Consider the following 20,036-nt stretch of genomic DNA (forward strand, 5'->3'; position numbering starts at 1 on the left):
ATATATATATATATATATATATATATATATAGACACATATATACAAGGGAGTGCTGAAAAGTACTTGGCTTTAAGGGTATTACAAAAGGCCTGGCTGGAGGCCTAACCTTCTGAGTTCTTTCACAGGGCTTACAAAACCTGAAGGACCACTGCAATAAGTGTGTGAATCTGAGAGGGGAATATGTTGAATAAAATCATAATTAACTGTTCCTCTTGTTTCTGACTTTTATCCAAAGTCAGAAACTTTTTAGTAGCCCCTCACACACACACACACACTGTACTTCTGGTTAGACCTGTGTTACATAAACATCACGTATTTCAGGTTAGATTTGTCATAATATACAATATATTTCATGTTAGATCCCTCATATATACACTATGTATTCCAACTTAGACCTGTCTAACATATATCATGTATCCCATGTTACCGCAGAACAGTTGCATTTCAAAGAGAATGATTAAATAAAATGTTCGCCCAATCTTATCATCACACTAGTGTATGTTGATTGTTTAATGAGATACCCATCTATACAAACACCAAGGTACACAAAGTACATATATATATATATATATATATATGTGTGTGTGTGCATGTGTGAGTATGAATCAGTTGTTTATATGTTTTAAAATTTTGAAGAGTGATTGTTATCTGCAGCTATGACCTGATTGACTGTCCTTGTGAGTCATTGAAATGTTCTCACTGAAACAAATCAAGTGTGATTCGTTCAAGTGATAGCAAAGAGTTATAGAGAACTTCCCACTGAAGTAATGGATCCTGTGTGTAGTGAGAGCGCTTATATTCCTAATATCAAGAATGTATGCAATAGGAAAAACAAAGATATGTGGATTCTAATATATTTGAAAGACTCAGATAACGACAATAGATTAAAATTACCTTCCTCCCCTGTAGTGACGTGTAAAAATTATTACATAAATGGCTTCGTCATGAAAGACAGGGGAGATAACCCTAGAATTTCTATTGAACATAGACTATAGTGGAGTCTGAACCCTTAATAGTAAGGGGGACAACTCTGGACATGTTTCTATCTCATTAAATCTCATCTCACCTCAACATCTATTGTATTCTATATTTAATTAATTTATATTCTGGGGTTGTCTTCCCACTTTCCTTGATTAAAGTTAATCATTAAGATACTTAATTTTTTTTTTATCAATGTGGCTGTCATTTTAATTAATAAAAAAAGGTTTTATCTTCTTACACATAACTATTTACTATTAATATGATCCCTGCCATTGTAGATGAAAAATGTTTCCTACTACAAGGCTCAGTTCTTGGTCTTCAATTATATTTCCATTCACATCCAGAATATGTTATAACCATGATTTTTAAAGAGGGAAAGAGCTCCCTTCTGTGTTGAGAGGATTGAAAAGGAGACAGACAAAGAATTGTGTTTCAAAGGGAAAAAAAAATTTCAAGATCATTTGAAGCATTTAAAGCTTCTTGTTCAACAGTATGGGGATGAGGTGACTTGTGGCAGGATTGAGGTGTTCCTTAAGAATACAAATGTGACCAGACTCCTTTTATTTGGGGAACTCATATATGCTATACTGCTTTCTGACTCACATCATTTAATTCATATACTGTTGTTTTATTAGAATTATTCCCTTTCATCTCAGATTTCTCATAGGCATTTTTATATAATTTTCTCTTTGTCAATTTATAAAATTTACTTATTTATTTTTTTTTACTATAGTTTAAAATTATTGAAATAAAATTAATTTACTTTTTATACTTTCTGAGTTTTTTTCATATTAACATTTGTTTTGGCTGTAAAATGTGTTGCCTGTTAAAAGAGTGTGCTAGCATGGAAAATGTGATAATATTCTTTATAAATTTAAGCTGGGAAAGTGCGGAGCAAGAAGAAATTGCTGCTGAAATAAGATTTGAAATAAAAAATATTACTCTTAGCTTCATTCAAATGTAAAGGTATACTAGAATCTTTAGATTCTAACTAACCCCATGAAAAAAGTTCTTTGGTGGCTGATAGGAAGGGCTGGGTTTGAAGTCCTTATATTGATGAAGACGCAAATCTGTCTTTCAAAATTTTAAAAATGCTCAGTTAACTTACTCTTATGTTTTTCTAATTATAGCTGAGCACACATCTAAGAATACAGAAATATGAGCTCATTTAGTTTGGAAGAATGAAAAGGATGCACTCTAACTTGTTTATTAACAGTGAGGTAGGCCATAGTATCCTGTTGGCTGAGAAATAATAAGAGATAAATAGTGTGGTGGTTTTAGTGAAATTTAACTTTCTCAACTGAAAAATGGAAATTCATTCTCACTAGAGACAAAAGATTTGGAATCTCTGTTCATGAAATTCTATAAATCAACACTATTGGACTCTTGATACCCACCAACACTCATAACTTCTATAAAGCTTTATCAACAAACCTCTTTTTTCCAGTGTGCTAAACAGTTATCTTCCCCAGACTCAGCATAAACCATTGAGTATGGTCTCAGTTAGATATGTTCATGGAAGGGCTCTTGGAGGTGAAAAAGTGACCCTTCAAATCTAGTCACTTCACCAACATGCAGCTTAAGTACACACTAGTCTTCTCTTAAATCTCTTCCTTACTTTCTTCATCCAAAACACACTTAAAGGCAAATTATTTAAATTCAAAATCCATTTTCAGTTGTAATATTTTTAAGCTTCCACTTTTTCTTGTTATGTATTTTTCCAGGTTCAATTTAAAATATTATCACTCCTGCATCTGCATTTTTCCTGCTTGTATAAATATAGTACTTTTACAAGAAGAGGGGTGACAGTGACTTCAAAGTTTTGCTCCTACCCTCCCACCTTTGTTGTCCCACTCATTACAGCCATTCTCACCGACCTCTGTTACTGTTCCTCGCCTTCCCCTCCCTCTCTGTTCTTACACACTGCACATCAACTCCCTGATCTATCCACAGTTTCATGATGCTACTGATCTCCATATCTCTTGTACTGCTTCTTGTCATCTCCTTCTTCTTGTCTTTATCTCTTTTCTACTTCACCCCAGTCATTCCAGTCCTCTTTTCTAAAATATGAGAAACCATGTGGCTCCTCTACAGGGAGAAACCTGTACTGCTCTGTACCACTCTCTCATACATTAAACCCTCATTGCCTAACATATAACTGCCCCTCTTGAGGTTCATAGTCTTACAAACTGCATAGTGGAAAGAATCTTGTATACACTGTAGAGTGGTCAATGTTAGGAAGAGCATCCATCCATAGGATCAAGATGATTGGCAATTTATTGGGCTTGAGAAGACCAGTCTGTTTCAGTAAAAATGAGGCCTTAAAAGTATATCATTCATATCTATGTCCCTGTACCCAATCTGTCCCTTATGTGTCTCTTTCCCTCAACTTATCTTCCAAATACCCATCCTTTTATCACTCATGTCCATGGCACGATTCACTCAGCTGCTGTAGTTATATAAGAGTGAAACAACACCAAGTTCTTCCTCATCTTCATGTACTCTCACTCGCTCTCCATGGAACCACTTCTCTCTGTCTCTTGCATTCTCAGTGTCATCCATTATCATCTTATTTTCCACCGAACACCCCTTTCACCTCCATTTTTTCCCCTTGTACACCCTCTCATTCTGCCTATGACAGCCCCCTCGACCTATCTTCAACTGCTATTTTCACCCCTATGTACCTCTGACCTTATCCTTGGTTCTGTGCCTCTCTTGCACACCACTCACATTTCACATCACCTGTACTACATTCTATTACTTCCACCATCCCCATCATTGACCATTCACCTTATCTCTACCTATATTAATCTGTCACTCTCCTTTTGCACCCTAGCACACTTGCCTGCCAGTTCACCCTGTCCACTTCTCTGGACTACTCTTATATTCACTTTCCTGTAACTTGAATGTGTACCTTAACACATCTTAACTACCATCTCTTTTTTCTAACTGGTTAATCATGTGTCTCCTCTACTGGAAGACACGTGTCTGTTCCACTATCATACTGTAACTTCTCGTCATCCATCGATATTACACTCACCTCAGTCGAGAGGGTCTTGTCTTGCAGTTTACTTGATCACACTGGTGACATTTAAATAGTACCCAATACACTCTGTGAAGTTGTTGGCATTAGGAAGGGCATCCAGGCAAAATAACCATGCCAAAGCAAAAACTGGAGCTTGCAGTCCTTTTGCCAAACTGTCCAACCCATGCCTACATGGAACATGGACGTTAAACATATTTCGACGACGACACCGATGATGATTACCTATCAATGTATCAACTATTTTCAAGTCTCACTACTTCAGTACATCATTCATTATTACATTTTAATGTTATATGAAACCATTCACTCAGAAATATTTAATTCAAGAAGTTCGGCATTGAAAATTTAAATTTTTACATGTTGCTGTCATGCAACACGACACCGATATGTTGGATCACTCAAATATCTGTTTGCTTACTTCATCACAAAACGTGTAAACAGCTAATGGATTAATAAGCAGAAGAATTTGTCTTCCTTTAAGGCATGAATCAAATTAGACCAAGAATGGTTAATACGGTATTAATAATGTCTGTCAGAAATAATACATACATCAACTTGATAGTAGCGCAGTAAATAGAAGGTTTTTTTCGTATAATTTTATAAGGAAGGTATAAATGTTGAAAAAATAATTATATTTGACAAATAATTATAATTAATATTTTAGTGCCATTTAAATGTGAATATAACAATATAATTACACTAATTGGTCACTAATAAATATATATTACGATATGTTATGCAATACGGAAAACGTAAATACGGCTAAGAATAGTTAGATAGAGTCATAACGGCACTCGTGTCTACCAAAAACTTAATGTCTGTTGATCTTCATTCCTCACTCCAAGTATTATTTCTTCCAACTTTTTAACTATTTCTGTTCTGGTAAGTCACTTAATTCTTATTGTCCACTCTTTACTGCTTTATTTAGAGATTTTTGATATTCAGGCTACTCGAATGTTCCAGTATGACAAGATTAATGTCTACCATGAAAATATTTCTTCAGAAATACCAAAGATAATGGGATAGTTTAAGCTGCTGCTGTGTGTGTGTGTGTGTGTGTGTGTGTGTATATATATATATATAAATAAAAGAGTTTCGTAATGTGCGTGTTTAATATATATGTATATATATATATGTGTGTATATTTAAATCTCTACCAAATATTTTGGTAAAATATTGTACCTGTTATCAAAGTAGCAAAATTCTCACTTGAAAAGTTAAGTTGTTTATACTTTGTTTAAATATAAAGACTTTCATATATGTGATACAATTTTGGGTGCATATCAATTTAAATAAGAGCCATAACGCAATCCTATAATAATAAAACTTGTTTATTATCCTAATATATTATTATATATATAATATATTAAACACGCACGTTACAACACTTATTTTACAATGAGTTTATTGACGACGAAATATTGCGCATTTCGGTAATATTTTCTCGGTTATAGTTTCTCTTTTCATGACTACCTAATGTTCCTACGTTTTTTCTTTTAATCTATTTTATTTACGTCGTTTTATATAATTTCTGCTACTGTCGTCCTATTTAGCCCTTGCTCTGTTCATTTATATTAGTCTATATCACTGTCTAGGTAACAAGAGACGCGATACTTGTACAAACACAAAGTTCCTTTCTTTTCCCTTATTTCCTTCAATAATTCCCACTCCGTCTTTTTACAAAACACTTCCTCTACAAAATAATAATAATAATAATAAATAAAAAGAAAGATAGAAAGAAAACTAAAAATTCCATGAGCCATGTTTCACGACAGTTACCTAATATGAAAGAAATGATTCTTCCGAGTTCGACTTTGCCTTTCCTCCTTTTGGGGTCTATAAAATAAATTACCAGTCCAGTACTGGTCGATGTTATCGACTATCCCCTTCTCCCTAAAATTACTAGCCTTGTGCCAAAATTTGACACAATCATCAAAGAAACTGTTATTCCTATACTTTTCAATCGAAATACTCCCCACACGCCTTAACAACCCGTGTTTATTGTAAATAAAGGGTCTCTAATCAGTTTTGATTGGGAAGACCAATAGAGGAACATGTATTTACTGCACTGCAACGGTCAATCTATTACGTCGAAGTTAATGTTTGTTTTGACCTGTTTTTGGAGCTGATATTGCACCACCTTGGGAAATTTATGTAGACTAGTTTTGTATGTGTTAGTCTGAGATGGTCGAGGCAGCAGTACCTTAAACTGTTGTAAGTCCCTCATTGGATCTCTACAATGTTAAAGGATGGAATTTTAGATATAAAAAAAAAGGGAGAGAGAAACCCTTCCCTTTTTTTTTTAACCATTCTACGGTTTCACGCAACACTATTTTTACATAGACCTGACCGTCTTGCGCTTTACAATAATATATATATATATATATATATATATATATATATATATATATATAATGCAAAAACACCCTGCAGACTACTATAGTCAATAAAATAGGGGAGGAAAGTGTTCTTTCTCTGCCATGGCTGGGGGCTTAGGGGTTCCAGGTGTAGAATATTTAGTACTGTGTAGGTAGGAGGAGAGAGGAGGATTACTTCAAATGTTGTTTAGCCCCGGGTCAGTCCTGATTGAGTAGATTTATGATTAAATGTATTCCAGTCGTTACTATCCTGTCTTGAATTATTTGGTACTTAAGAGATTGCCAGCAATATTTGAATGTATTGAAATTAAAATAAAATAGTTAAAATATGGTGTTATCTTTCTTTCATCATCAATTTGTGCTTCTCCAGTTACATGATAGCATAAATATACAAAAAAATTACTGTTAATTAAAAAAAAAAGATCTGTATTGATATATCAAACAGCTTTTCGTTTTACAGCTGGTAATTACAGGCATTGATGTTTTTTTTTCTTTTTTTAGTTTCATGCTTAACTGTCAAAATTCTCTTTCCAAATCCTTCATTTATTTGTTTTGGTTATTGTATAGCCACAGGAGAGCATTTAAACTGGCCATAACTGGGCCAAATATTCTACCTGTTTAATGTGAATGTGACCAAATCCAGCCTTTCACACTTATGCTACAATGTCATTGTAAAAATAAACAATCACATCATCAAAGCTGTATGATAGAGCATGATTAAATGAAAACATTATGAATAAATAAGTATTATATTTGGCAGAGTAATCTAAATACTAGAGGGCCGAGTGAGAGTATTTTTTAAAAGTCCTGATTGTCATTGATGCTACAGGTATCTTTCTCTCCATACAGTCATATGCATCAAGCAGAATTTCTTTAGATCTATTCCCTCCTGCAAGCTCTTTTAGTTTCCATATCTTCCTTCTTCACATTGTCTTTTGCATCTTCCTGGCTCTGATTCTGAAATTACTAACCACTAATCTATGTTGCATAGTGCATTCTTCCCTAGGAAAGGTTTTGTTATTTACAATAGTCCCTCTCCCGTTTCCTGGTGAAAATATAATCTATTTGACTTATGTGTTAACCAGATTGGTAGGCGATGAAGTGACTGGCAGGTTTCTTAAATGGTGTGTTGCAAATTGTCTGATTAAATTGCATTACAGAACTCTCAGAGCTTTACATCCTCTTTATTTCTCTCACCATAGCCTCCATGTATGTCATGGTGTGTTGGCCTATGTGACCATTGAAGATGCCAGTCACAATGATATCATAATCATTGAGGTAGTTTGCAGAAGGGTCTGCTAGAAGCAATCTTTCTTTTCCTCTGTTGATCCTGCTTGTGGTGTGTATGCAGAGATGATAAATATTACTGAGTTATCTCTAATTAGTTTCGTCTTAGTTGGAAGAATGCATGTCTTCAGTGATAAATCTGATTGATCATTGGTTCATTACAGCTTGTAACTATGAAGAATTAGAAAAGTTGTGTGCTTTGTCAGCAGTTTGTAGATTTATACATAATTATTTTTTTCCTTTTCTGATGATTAACCATTATTCTTTCATTTTCCAATATTTGCTGCATATGCTACAATAAGTACTGTTTAAATTGTTATCAGTAAATAAATGTGTGTGTGTGTGTGAAATTCGTTGAATTGTAGTAAACAACTCCAGGTTTTGATTTTTGTATTTGAGTTAATAAAACAGTTTTTTTTTTTTTTTTAGTAAATTCATATAATTTGTTATTTATTCCAGTCGGTAGTTTCACCTACCACTATGCCACTGTTCACTTGTATCTCTTGTCGAGTGGTGTTTGCTAACTCAGAACTACAAAAAGCTCACTACAGAACAGACTGGCATCGATATAATCTGAAACGTAAAGTAGCAGACCTGCCTCCAGTAACTGCAGTAGACTTTCAACAGCGAGTTTTAGAACGAAAAGCACAGGTCAGTCTTTTACCTCTTATACAATTTTGTTTGTGAAAATTTTTAAAATTTCTAAACAGACGAAGCAATGTGTCATTGGTAATGGGATCAAACTAAATGTGGATATTTTAGTAAAGGAATTGCAAGATGGATTCTTTAAGCTGAGCCAACTAGCAGGAGACCAAAAACAAGGTGGTTTGATATTATCCATAGTCTTAGTTGGTCATGCTTGGGAATCAAGCCAGAAAATCTAGGGATGGTTGCTTCTGATAAGACCCTATTGAGGAGGTGCCTGAGAAATCGACTCTCCCAGGAATGGAGTGGATAGAGAAGATGAATGAATGGATGTTATAAGATATCTCTGAGAAAGTCAGTTTAATTGATGTTTATTTTCCATGCTAACATGAGTTGGAGACAGATTTATTTGAAGCAGTATCTTACAACCAGATACCCTTCCTGTCACCAACCCTTACCTGTTTTTGGAATGTCAACATGCACGCAAATGTGTGCACACACACACGTGCACCCATGCATTCACACATTATGGGCTTCCATACAGTTTCTGCCTACCAGTTCCACTTAAAGGCATTGGTAGGCCTGAGGCTCTTTTAGAAGATGCCCAGGATGTCATGCTTTGAGATAGAGCTAACACCATGTGGCTACAAAGCCAACTCTGTAGCCACTCAGTTAGGCCTATGGGGAGGTGGTGCCATTTTGCAGGCCAATCCATACAAGTAGAGTTGATGAATGCAGTAAAAATTGCAGAGGATCATATGTCTGAAGATGAAGTATTGAATAAAATGTCAAGTATTGGACGATTCAAAGTATGAAGTGGTGAGGTGTATTATATAGAAAACTTACTGCTTTAGAAAAGCAGAAGATATTGTATTAGAGTAGTAAGGAAGATACAGGAGAATGTATGTGTGTAATGTGAATGATTGCAGTAGGGGAACAGACAGAGAAAAAAAAAAGCTCTGTGGTTTAATAGTTGATCTGTATTTGTCAATCAATCAAATAACATTTTTATAGTGATAAGAATGTTCCTGTATGCAGCAGTACTATTACTACCACCATCTAATGTAGGTCTTATACCAGTGGTAATAGCTCTACTACTAGAGATATGTACTCTTTATTTAAAACTTAGATGTGTTCTGTCTAGGCCACCAAATGATCATTATAACTCTTAACATTATAGTGATTGCAGTTTACATTGGACAGCTGAAAATCTTTGTGCATCATTGGGGTCCTCTGTTACTAGGAAAGTCTATTTGAACTGGGTACCCACTCCCAATTATCCAGTGACTAACATGGATAAATATAAGAGTGTATGTTAAGAAAAAATAATAAAAGATATTTTTTTTAATGATTACCCTTCCTTGGTTTTCAGATTTCTGAAGCTAGTAAAAGTCAAGGTAGCTATTGTAAATTGTGCTGTAAACATTTTGGCAGCACCAAGGCTTATGCCAACCATGTTATGTCTAAGAAACATCAAGAGAAAGAGTTAAAAGAAACCCAAACTCTTGTACAAAAAGAAAATGAGAAAAACACTGAGAAGGGAATTTATGAAGAAAATATCAAAGAGTTATCAAACAAGGCTTCAAAACTTGAAATCAAAAATGGTGCCAGCAGCAGCAGTGGATTGGACATGAAATATTGTGTACCATCAACAAAAACTAATTCTAAAAAACCTGCTGATCCAGTAGCACAACCATCTACATCAGCTGCTGATGAAGGTATGATTAGTTGTTATTTATGTTGTTCTATAACAGATTAAACTTTTAATATGTAACAATTTGGCTTAGGCAGGTGAAGGGGATAACATATTTATCTGCTAAATTCCTGAAACTTAAATAGACGAAACAATATCACCTGATCATTTAGATTGTTGAGTCACCTTTGAAGACTTCATCTTTATGAGGTTTCCTGTAATCATCTCTAGTTGGATTGTAAACCCAGTGTTGCAATCTTTATATATTACCTTTTTCATTAACATTCAATAGACTACCTTTCTTGGTAGCTATTTCCAGCCATTGTCACCTAGATTACAAATAAACATGTATACTTAGTCACATTTCCATGGGTTTTATAGATCTGTATTCAGTCTTTGAAACTGGTTTAACTCTTTAGCATTCCGATTACTTTGTCAAATGTAATGTTCATTTATTTATATTGTTTTAAATTATCTCAAAGCTTCAAGATTTTGACCATGTGATTATTTTTAGATTAGCATTGTAGGGTAGGGTACATGTGAGAGGCCAGATCTGTCTGGTCTGAACATAAAACTGGTAAAATATTTGGGCTGGATATGGCCAATTTAAATACTAAAGGGTTAATGATTCACTCTCAACAACTTTTAGTAGTTTCAAATAAAGATGGAACCAACGAATTGTGTCTTCCATTAAAGATTTATCAGTAAACACTTGTATCATTATCTGATACTCAATCGTCATCATTTAATGCCTGCTTTCCGTGTTGACATGGATTAGATGGTTTGACTGGAACTAGCAAGCCAGAGAGCTACACCAGGTTCCAGTCTGATTTGGCTTGGAACTGTCATTTTATTTCAAAGTCTAAAACTGTGATGATTTTGAGGCAGCTATTCTGGTGATTATTTAACCAATATACCTCGGTGTTCCATCAGATATCACCATCTTTGTACTAATCACATACATCCTTTTATTTACAGCTTATTTCTGGTTGTCATTGAATGACTAAATGTTTAGTTGTGGGTCCATATCCTATTGCAGTCATTTTTGACTCTAGAACCAGAGATTTAATTTTACATACTTCAGTTTATTTTGTTGGGAAATTAGTAAGTTAGTTGCAATATACTAGTGTCTTATCCAGGAGAAGCTGTATTTAACATTTTATATTTCATGAACCAAAGGTCATGGACTTTTGCAGTTTATGAAAATATTGACTTTCTTCAACTATTTTACATTTGATTTCTCTACTAGTTCGCTATAAACAAATATTTTTTGATTAATGTATTTTTTATTAAATTTAAATTAATCACCATCCATACATTACTTAACCCTTTAGCGTTCAAATTAATATTTCAAAAGTAATCCTTATTCATTTACATTTTTAAAAGTTAATCTGGTATTATCCTGTAGCTTCAAGAGTTGAAAGATGTAATTGTTTATTTTTAGAATGACATTGCAGGGTAGGTGTGAGATACTTGTTCTAGCCAGTTTGAGCATAAAATGAGTAGAATATTTGGGCTGGATATAGCTGGTTTGAACACTAAAGGGTTAAACATTCTTTTCAATTTATAAATCTGTAAACAAAATTTTTTGTTTCAATAGGAGCATCACTACTTTCAAGACATTTTGTTTGAGATGAACAGAAAATATTTTAAATTAACATGTTTTATGTTAATTTCTCTGTGTGTATGTGTGAAATTTCAGTTCTTTATATTACCTTCTTTCGCTTAACTCAGTTTATATTCCCAAATTTTCACAGTTCTTTTAAGAGATTTGATTTTGCTTCAATTTATGATTGCTTTTATCCATTTTATTGTACACTTTCTCTTAGATTCTGATTGTGAATCTGATGGCTCCTGGGAGAGTGTTGAGGGAGAGGCCATTCCTATTGAAGCTTGCCTTTTCTGCCCAGTGGTCAGTAAATCACTGGAGAAGAACATGCAACATATGACTCAAGCTCACAGATTTTTCATCCCTGATGCTGAATATCTTGTTGATGTTGATGGTTTAATTGCTTACCTTGGTAAGTCATTTTTTCTTTTTCTCACTTTACCTCTCTCTTATCTACTCGAAATTTGTCTGGGACAGAAAAGGTTCTATGTTGGTGTTGTGTCGACGCCCCCAAACGAAGAAGTAGGATCGACCAAGGCATATAAATAGAGGTAGTCTGACCGTGGTAGGGGTTGACTGGCTGTTGAGTAGCAGTTGTGAAGCGATTGAGTAGAGATCATCCGAAGGTGCTTGATAGCAGTAGCTTGAGACATAACAGTAGGTTAGACTGGTCCATAGTAATGTTTCTTATTTCTTTACTGCCCACAAGGGGCTACACACAGAGGGGACAAACAAGGACAGACAAAGGGATTAAGTCGATTATATCGACCCCCAGTGCGTAACTGGTACTTATTTAATCAACCCCGAAAGAATGAAAGGCAAAGTCGACCTCGGCGTAATTTGAACTCAGAAGGTAACGGCAGACAAAATACCGCTAAGCATTTCGCCTGGCGTGCTAACGTTTCTTATTTCTTTACTGCTGACGGGGGGCTAAACATAGAGGGGACAAACAAGGACCCCAGTGCATAACTGGTACTCACTGCCTTTAGTAATGTTTCTGACTACTGTTCACTAAAAACAGTGTCTCCTGGTGATGATTGGGTTGGTTATAATAATGTACTGACAACTGTCCATTAGAAAGGTTTAGAGTTTGCAGCTGAGATGCCTCATATTGTCAACGTACAACAGTTTTAACTTTTTGAAATCTATCAAATGAAGGACTCGACACTTTATGAATTAACTTCCGAGATTCTAATTTGCTATTGAAAAGATTTAATAAGTTTCCATTAGCCAAACTAGAACCCTCTATCTGTTGGTTACCAGACAACAACATTACTAATTACACTAAGCACTGATTGTATTTCCTTCTTTTTGTTAGTTTCTATAAATTGTTTTTGCTATTTTAATTATACCATTTTGTCACCACAATTATTCCTGAAACGAGTTATTTGCTCATATTCTCATTAATAGTGTCTATAAGCAACAATGCAAGACAAGACATACAACACTTATAATCAATGATGTCTTCCTCATTTCTTTCTCACATTACTATTTATAATATCAAAGAGGCTGTTCCTGTTTACAGGTGATGTGCTTAATTCATGTTTTATTCAGCAGATAATAAATTAAATTCATCTCCCCAAAATGGAGGCATTTAACCAAATACACTTTGTTGCAAGCATACAAACCAAGTCTCTGGCTCCTTTCTTTTCACCAGTCTCAGGGACCCTAAAAATACACTTGGATGCTGCCCTTTCTTCTTTGCTGGCTTGGCCATGACATCAAGCAATGGTGGGGAGGACAAACATAGACACACAAACACACACACACATATATATGACGGGCTTCTTTCAGTTTCCGTCTACCAAATCCACTCACAAGGCTTTGGTCAGCCCCAGGCTATAGTAGAAGACACTTGCCCAAGGTGCCACGGAGTGGGACTGAATCCGGAACCATGTGGTTGATAAGCAAGCTACTTACCACTCCTGCGCCTGTTATTAATAATTTACGAAGAAGAATTATGTCTGCTTTGCCATGCTGGCTTCATCATATATTTTATTTTTGGCAATAATAGGCTGAACAGTTAGAGGGGAAGTTGACTACTGCATCTTGTATGTTCGTGTTAACTTTTTTTAAACTTTTCTGTAGAGATGGTTTATACATCTGCTGCATGTATAATGATATACTGTATTCTACATGTAGTGTGTATACATTGTTATATTGTGGTCTGCACATGTGATTTATAAGCAATCTGTTATGATACAAGGTTTTTCTGTTTTCAATTCATATTTATTTATTTGATGTATCTGAAAGATTAAGGCAGGTCAACTGGTGCATCTTCAGGCTTTTTGTGCTTGATGCACAAGCGAGTTCTTGTAGAAAATTTAATCTCTTATTTGCTGAAATTATTACAGCCTCTCTGTGTTCATTGAAAATCATTGTGTTGTGAGTGCAGTTTTAGATAGTAATTGCACAACTTAGATGCCATTCCTGACTTGGTTTACATTCAGTCCCTGTCTGTAATTATCTGTTTTGCAATAAAAATCTTCCTCCATATACAGAAACTATACTGAAGAGCCTGCTGAATTTTATCTGTAGCTAAAAACTTGAGAAAAGCATGCATGTAACAATTTCCAGTATGTCCAGTTTAACACAGTATATCTTCTCTGTATTTTGTAGGTGAGAAAGTTGGTGAAGGGAATATGTGTTTGTGGTGCAACGATCGTGGTAAAACATTTTACAGCATTCGATCTGCTCAGCAACACATGACTGACAAAAACCATTGTAAGATATTACATGAAGGAGATGCTTTACTTGAATATTCTGACTTCTACGACTACAGGTAGGTACTGAAGGCTTTTGCTATTCTAACTCAGAATCTGCAGCCAATTTTAGCCCATTGTCTTAAATGTAAGGAAACTATTATAATAGTTTTTAGTTAAACCAAAGCCTCTTACTCTTTCATCACCATTTAATGATCACAGGTAAGTTCACTGTCATCAATTCATTGCAGGAGAGTTTACCGAGAAAATATATCCATAGTATCTCACCATTAATAGTTTAAAATTATTTAGAAAATATATCCATAGTATCTCACCATTAATAGTTTAAAATTATTTTATTGAAGTTGAAAAAATTATGTCAAAAAATTTGTACAGTGCATTTTCTCTGCAGTGAATTGATGACATTGAACTTACTGGACATGTCATTTAACATTCTCTTTTCCATGGACAAACTTTAGTTCAGGTAAATTTTCTGTGTCTGGATGGCCTTCCTGTTTCTAAGCAAGATAATATTTTTCCAAAGACAGACATGTTCTCACAGAATTTTGGAAATAAATGACACTGCATGCAAGATCATAGCACTCATTTACAGTGATCATGTGGTGTCAAGACAAGGAGACAAACACACACACTTATATACATACAACAGGCTTCTATCTACTAAATCCACTCACAAAGCTTTGATTGGCCTAGGGCTGTTGAAGACACTTGCTCAAGGTGTCATGCAGTGGAACCATTTGCTTGGTACACAAACTTCTTACCACACACCCATGCCTGTGCCAATTTGTTAATACTAATCTACATATATATCTTAATATAATCCATCTCCCCCTAATGGATTAAGTTAATCTACTGATGTTCCATTGGGAACATCAGTAGATTAACTGTAGTTCTTTTTTCCTATAAAATATAAACCTATTTCAGTGCATAAATCTTGTTTTCATTGAGATGATTTTGTATGTCGTCACTTCAGGCCAAGTTATCCTGATTATAAAGAAAGGGAAGCTACTGGAACCGATGATGAGGATGATGAAGAGGTGAATATCGAAGAACTGGCAACAGATGGCTATGAACTAGTTTTACCTTCTGGTAAGTTTGTATTTACTTTATTGTATTTTTGGAGTTGCTTTATTGGAAGAAGAAAGTCACCTTGTATGAGACTTTTTTTTTTTTTATATGCGCCCTTCTAAAGCCAGGCTCATGGGCCCGGTTTCTATGGCGTATATGTTCCCCTGCCAGCTGGACGGGACGCCAGCCCATCGCAGCGTTACTCAAGAAACAGGAAGAAAGAGTGAGAGAAAGTTGGGGCGAAAGAGTACAACAGGGGTCGCCACCACCCCCTGCTGGAGCCGCGTGCAGCTTTTAGGTGTTTTCGCTCATTAAACACACACAATGCCCGGTCTGGGAATTGAAACTGCGAGTTCACTGTCCTAACCACTGGGCCATTGCGCTTCCGCCTTGTATGAGACTACTGTCTAAATATTAACAAAACTTGCTCTTTTGTGTTGTAGGTGCAACTATAGGTCATCGATCACTTCAGGTATATTACAAACAGAACCTGCCGCCTCGAAAATATACACAAACTGGAAAGTTATTACCACGGCTGCTGGCGCAATACAAATCACTTGGATGGACTGGTATTTCTGGTAAGTTCCATACAGTTTTAATATTTGAAGGACAAAGCAGCCAAGTGTCAGAATATATACACTGTTGTATTTAGTGTTTTAAAATACCTGCAATATGTTAATGTAATTGAATTATATTGTCTAAGTAATTATTTTCTATTCTTTAATTTTTAGGTCCTGCAGCACAGAAGAAAGCCAAGGATGTAGCATATGTCCAGAATCTTCGTGCAAAACGGCATCTCAACTTAAGTATAAAAGCTAATAAATTACAGAAACACTTCCGTCCGCAGGTGGTATTCTAAAGAATATTTTATTTTCATGTTACAAATAAACAAGTTTATATAAACATATTTTTGCGTATTATTTGAAGTATTTTTTTCATCCATTTCTATATAAAAACAAAATTTAATATATAAAATTAACATAATTTTGGAATGTTCACATTACAGTCAGTTGACTGTTGTTCAGAGATGAGCCACTTTGGTATGGATTTCCAAGAGGTCTTTCATTTCATTGAAAACTTCAGTGAGGAGGCTGTTGAATTTCTCACAGTCAGTAGAGTCACTGTCTTTAAATGATGAAGCAAACACGTAGATTCTGGAGAGAATATGAAATTTTATCCATTTAGAACTAAAATCCAACATTATTAGAAATGAGTAAATGAATATTTCTGTTTTATTAACAACATTGAGAAAACATGTGGAAAATGTTACCAAAGACATTCCTTCAAGTAATGTTATCTAAAACCCAACAGCCAAGTGATATCAGCTAGTGACATCCACAACTGATTTAAAAAAGAAAAACATCTTTTCCTAGAAGTTACATACCCCCCCCCCCCAATTGCACTGTTTACACCTCCCTACCCTCTTAACACTACTTACATAATACCCCATTCCTAGTTGCATGTCTCCCTCTTCCTTCTATAGCAAGGCTAAAATGAAAATGCCAGTACTTACAAGCCTTCTTCAATGTGATAAAAGATTCCATAACCATCTTTAACCATGGGCAATGTCCCTCCTTGAGCTGTCGTGTAACCAAGGAAACTGGTAGACAGGTAAAAGTTACCACCACCACCGCTGAATTAAAAATTTTGAAGTTGAATTTACTGATTATTATTTACAGCAATATATCTTCACATCCAACTATTCAAAATGAGGCCCCTTCAGCCATTAATTATATCTCAGTTTAAAAAAAAAAATTTTTGCGTTATTTTCTTGTGAATTTGCAGTTTTGTGTGTTTTTTTTTTTTTTAACCTCTTCACCTTTGAGAAATGCTTCACTTGTGCCACTAAGATACTAAATCAGGTGGTATAAGAAAGTGTCTTAAGCAATAACTGGCCTAGCAGGGGCATTAGCTGCTAGAAGGGCAAAGAAAATGTGTTAGAAGAAACTACACTGGTATTAAACAGGTTAAAATGAAAAGAATATCGGTGTAGTGCTGGTTTTGTACCAAGAAGAACTACTAATGCCAACTTCCTGGTGAGACAGCTGCAACAGAACAATCTAACCAGGAATAAGCCCCTATACATGGCATTTGTTCATCTAGAGGTCTTTGATATGGTTCCCTATGATAGACAGTCTAAACTACAGATATACATAAGAGACAGTTGGTTCACAGGCTTGCTAACAGAAAAGGTAGACTTCATATGGGGTAGGTCTATAGGCTCACTCCAATGCCCAACCAGCTTTCTAGAAGTAGTTGATAGCTTGTCAAATTAAGAACTGGTTCAGGAAGTTCATAGGCGCAGGAGTGGCTGTATGGTAAGTAGCTTGCTTACCAACCACATGGTTCCGGGTTCAGTCCCACTGCGTGGCACCTTGTGCAAGTTTCTTCTACGATAGCCTCGGGCCGACCAAAACCTTGAGTGGATTTGGTAGACGGAAACTGAAAGAAGCCCGTCGTATATATGTATATGTTTGTGAGTTTGTCCCCCCAACATTGCTTGACAACCGATGCTGGTGTGTTTATGTCCCCGTAACTTAGCGGTTCGGCAAAAGAGACCGATAGAATAAGTACTATGCTTACAAAGAGTAAGTCCTGGGGTCAATTTGCTCAACTAAAGGCAGTGCTCCAGCATGGCCGCAGTCAAATGACTGAAACAAGTAAAAGAGTAGAAAGAGAGTAAGCTATTATGTTTGCTGGCAATGAAAGGCTTTTCCAGAGTGAAGAGTAGATTGTGTTATGACTTGAATGCTAAAGCTGTATGAAGACTAGAAAGAAATAGAGTGAACATGCTCTGCTGGATGTGTAATTCTAGTGTGTATGAACAATGGAAGACAAATGAGCTGAGAAAAAAAAAAACTGAACCTAAGAAGAACGTGTGCAAGGGAGATGAATCTATTGGTATGGACATGTGATGATAACGATGGTGTGTGTGTGTGTATAAATAGGTACAGGGTGGGCCAAAAAAACCATGCACAAAATAAGTTCAATATGTTCCAGAATTGTCAAAGACCTTCAGTTTTTCTAAAATTGAATAAAGTAATGAATACACATATACATAAACAAAATTAATAATAATAACGTAACAAATAAAATGTCATATCTTCGCATGTGGCTTTTGGCCTAAACTGTATTCAGTTTCTTTTGCATTGAAAGTGTTTACTGGTTTGAAGTGCTCATCTCACAGTCATGGATTTGAATCCTGGACTGAGCAGCACGTATCATTTCATGGGGATCTAAATTGCTCAGCTGAAAATGAGTACAACCCAAGAGTCTCAGTAACTTAAAGTACTTCAATGCCCTATGCTGCTAACAGTAAGAAAGATTTCCTGACATGTAAGGAATAAGCCAAGAGTGCTTGTGACAAGCTTCACAACATCTTTCAGTCAAGTTTCAACGTCAAAGCTAGCCAAGGAAGGACTTTCAAAATAGCTTTGATGGTATTTACATAAAACTTCTCATGGTATGAGTGCAAAGCCAAAAACGAAAATTTATAAATGCATTCCATTCATTGTGAAGGCACATGGCTTAGTGATCAGGGTGTTGAACTCGTGATCATAATATTCTGGTTTTGGGTGATGCATTGTGTTCTTGAGTAGAACAATTTCATGTGGCTCCAGTCTACCTAGCTGTGATGGACCAGCACTCCACTCAGGGAGGAATATATATGCCAGACAAACCACAAAACCAGCCCTATGCTCCTTACGGAGTGATGTGGACTAATCATTCCATCCATTACTATTGTTGCTCAATACAGAATGGGGTTTACTGGCCATAGCTGTTGTACTGACCAACAGGCCATATCGGACATCATGCTTTGGAAACTGCTACATCCTAATACAGGACTACATTGGTGTTACTAGCAGAGACACACAACATGAAATTGAGGACCTCCCAAAATTAATAGTGGTGGGGACAGATTCTTGGTGCAGCCACTTAAAGGAGATTATGCATATACACATACACACATTGACAGGTGTTTTGATGTGGCTACATTAGAAATCATACACAAGGTTCTGTCAGTTATTGAACAGATGACCGCAAACAATGAACTGTTTAAGATGTAACATTTTCATAGATAGATATATTATAAACTGACCTCTTTATGAAAGCTGGGTCTGTAAATATTGCCGGAATATCTTCACCATTATCTCTTGCCAGAACATACAGTGCCAATAAATGTCTGTCGCAACCTACAGTGGAATACAGTGAAGAAGAGTCAGTTGAATGCAGTCAGTGTTGGTGACATGTACAAATGTAATGGATTTAGAAACCTCCAGAACTTACCTTCCAAATTCTGAGCTTCGCTTCTCAGTGTGTTGTGTTTCTGTGCAGCTGCTAACATGAGGTTCAATTTTTCTGCTTTCTGTTAATAAATTGGAATCAAATTCAGAAATAGTGATGAAACATTTAAGCAGCTCTACTTAACTATATATCAGAAGTCAAAACTAGAAGGTTATGACGATTTACTAACATCATGCAGTTTGTCATCTACTAAAGGCTTGGTGACTATATTCTTGCACTGTGATAGAGTGGAAGTTGTCTGAGAGTGAAGGAGAACTCATACATGAATGCATATAAATATATGTGATTGCTAACCTGGAA

General features: G+C 35.6%; 2 protein-coding genes across 4 annotated transcripts in view; one reads left to right on the forward strand and one right to left on the reverse strand.

The window, feature by feature from the left end:
- The first annotated feature begins 4,786 nt into the window (after positions 1–4,786).
- On the forward strand, positions 4,787–16,334 carry LOC106877706 (cytoplasmic 60S subunit biogenesis factor ZNF622). The gene is made up of 8 exons (XM_014926662.2): positions 4,787–4,910; positions 8,153–8,344; positions 9,711–10,056; positions 11,861–12,052; positions 14,260–14,422; positions 15,337–15,452; positions 15,875–16,009; positions 16,163–16,334. The coding sequence occupies exons 2-8, from the start codon at positions 8,174–8,176 to the stop codon at positions 16,288–16,290; spliced, it is 1,251 nt and encodes a 416-aa protein (XP_014782148.1). The 5' UTR covers positions 4,787–4,910; positions 8,153–8,173; the 3' UTR covers positions 16,291–16,334.
- The window catches only part of LOC106877705 (peroxisomal carnitine O-octanoyltransferase), a 25,339-nt gene continuing 21,574 nt past the window's right edge, over positions 16,272–20,036 (reverse strand). For all 3 annotated transcript variants that reach the window (XM_014926661.2, XM_052970824.1, XM_052970825.1), the window contains exons 13-16: positions 19,719–19,797; positions 19,531–19,624; positions 16,945–17,064; positions 16,272–16,585 (exon numbers count right to left, since the gene is read on the reverse strand). In XM_014926661.2, the coding sequence (XP_014782147.1) occupies positions 16,453–16,585; positions 16,945–17,064; positions 19,531–19,624; positions 19,719–19,797 (426 nt within the window). In that variant the 3' untranslated portion in view covers positions 16,272–16,452. The remainder of the gene's footprint in view (positions 16,586–16,944; positions 17,065–19,530; positions 19,625–19,718; positions 19,798–20,036) is intronic.

The sequence above is a fragment of the Octopus bimaculoides genome, chromosome 9 (genome assembly GCF_001194135.2).
Source record: "Octopus bimaculoides isolate UCB-OBI-ISO-001 chromosome 9, ASM119413v2, whole genome shotgun sequence".
Classification (NCBI taxonomy): Eukaryota; Metazoa; Mollusca; class Cephalopoda; order Octopoda; family Octopodidae; genus Octopus; species Octopus bimaculoides.

Bases quoted from the DNA above. Each gene is read 5' to 3' on its own strand.
- LOC106877706 (XM_014926662.2), top strand. From the start codon at position 8,174: ATGCCACTGTTCACTTGTATCTCTTGTCGAGTGGTGTTTGCTAACTCA. The intron at 8,345-9,710 runs GTCAGTCTTTTA...CTTGGTTTTCAG, and splicing joins TTTTAGAACGAAAAGCACAG to ATTTCTGAAGCTAGTAAAAG. The intron at 12,053-14,259 runs GTAAGTCATTTT...TGTATTTTGTAG, and splicing joins TGGTTTAATTGCTTACCTTG to GTGAGAAAGTTGGTGAAGGG.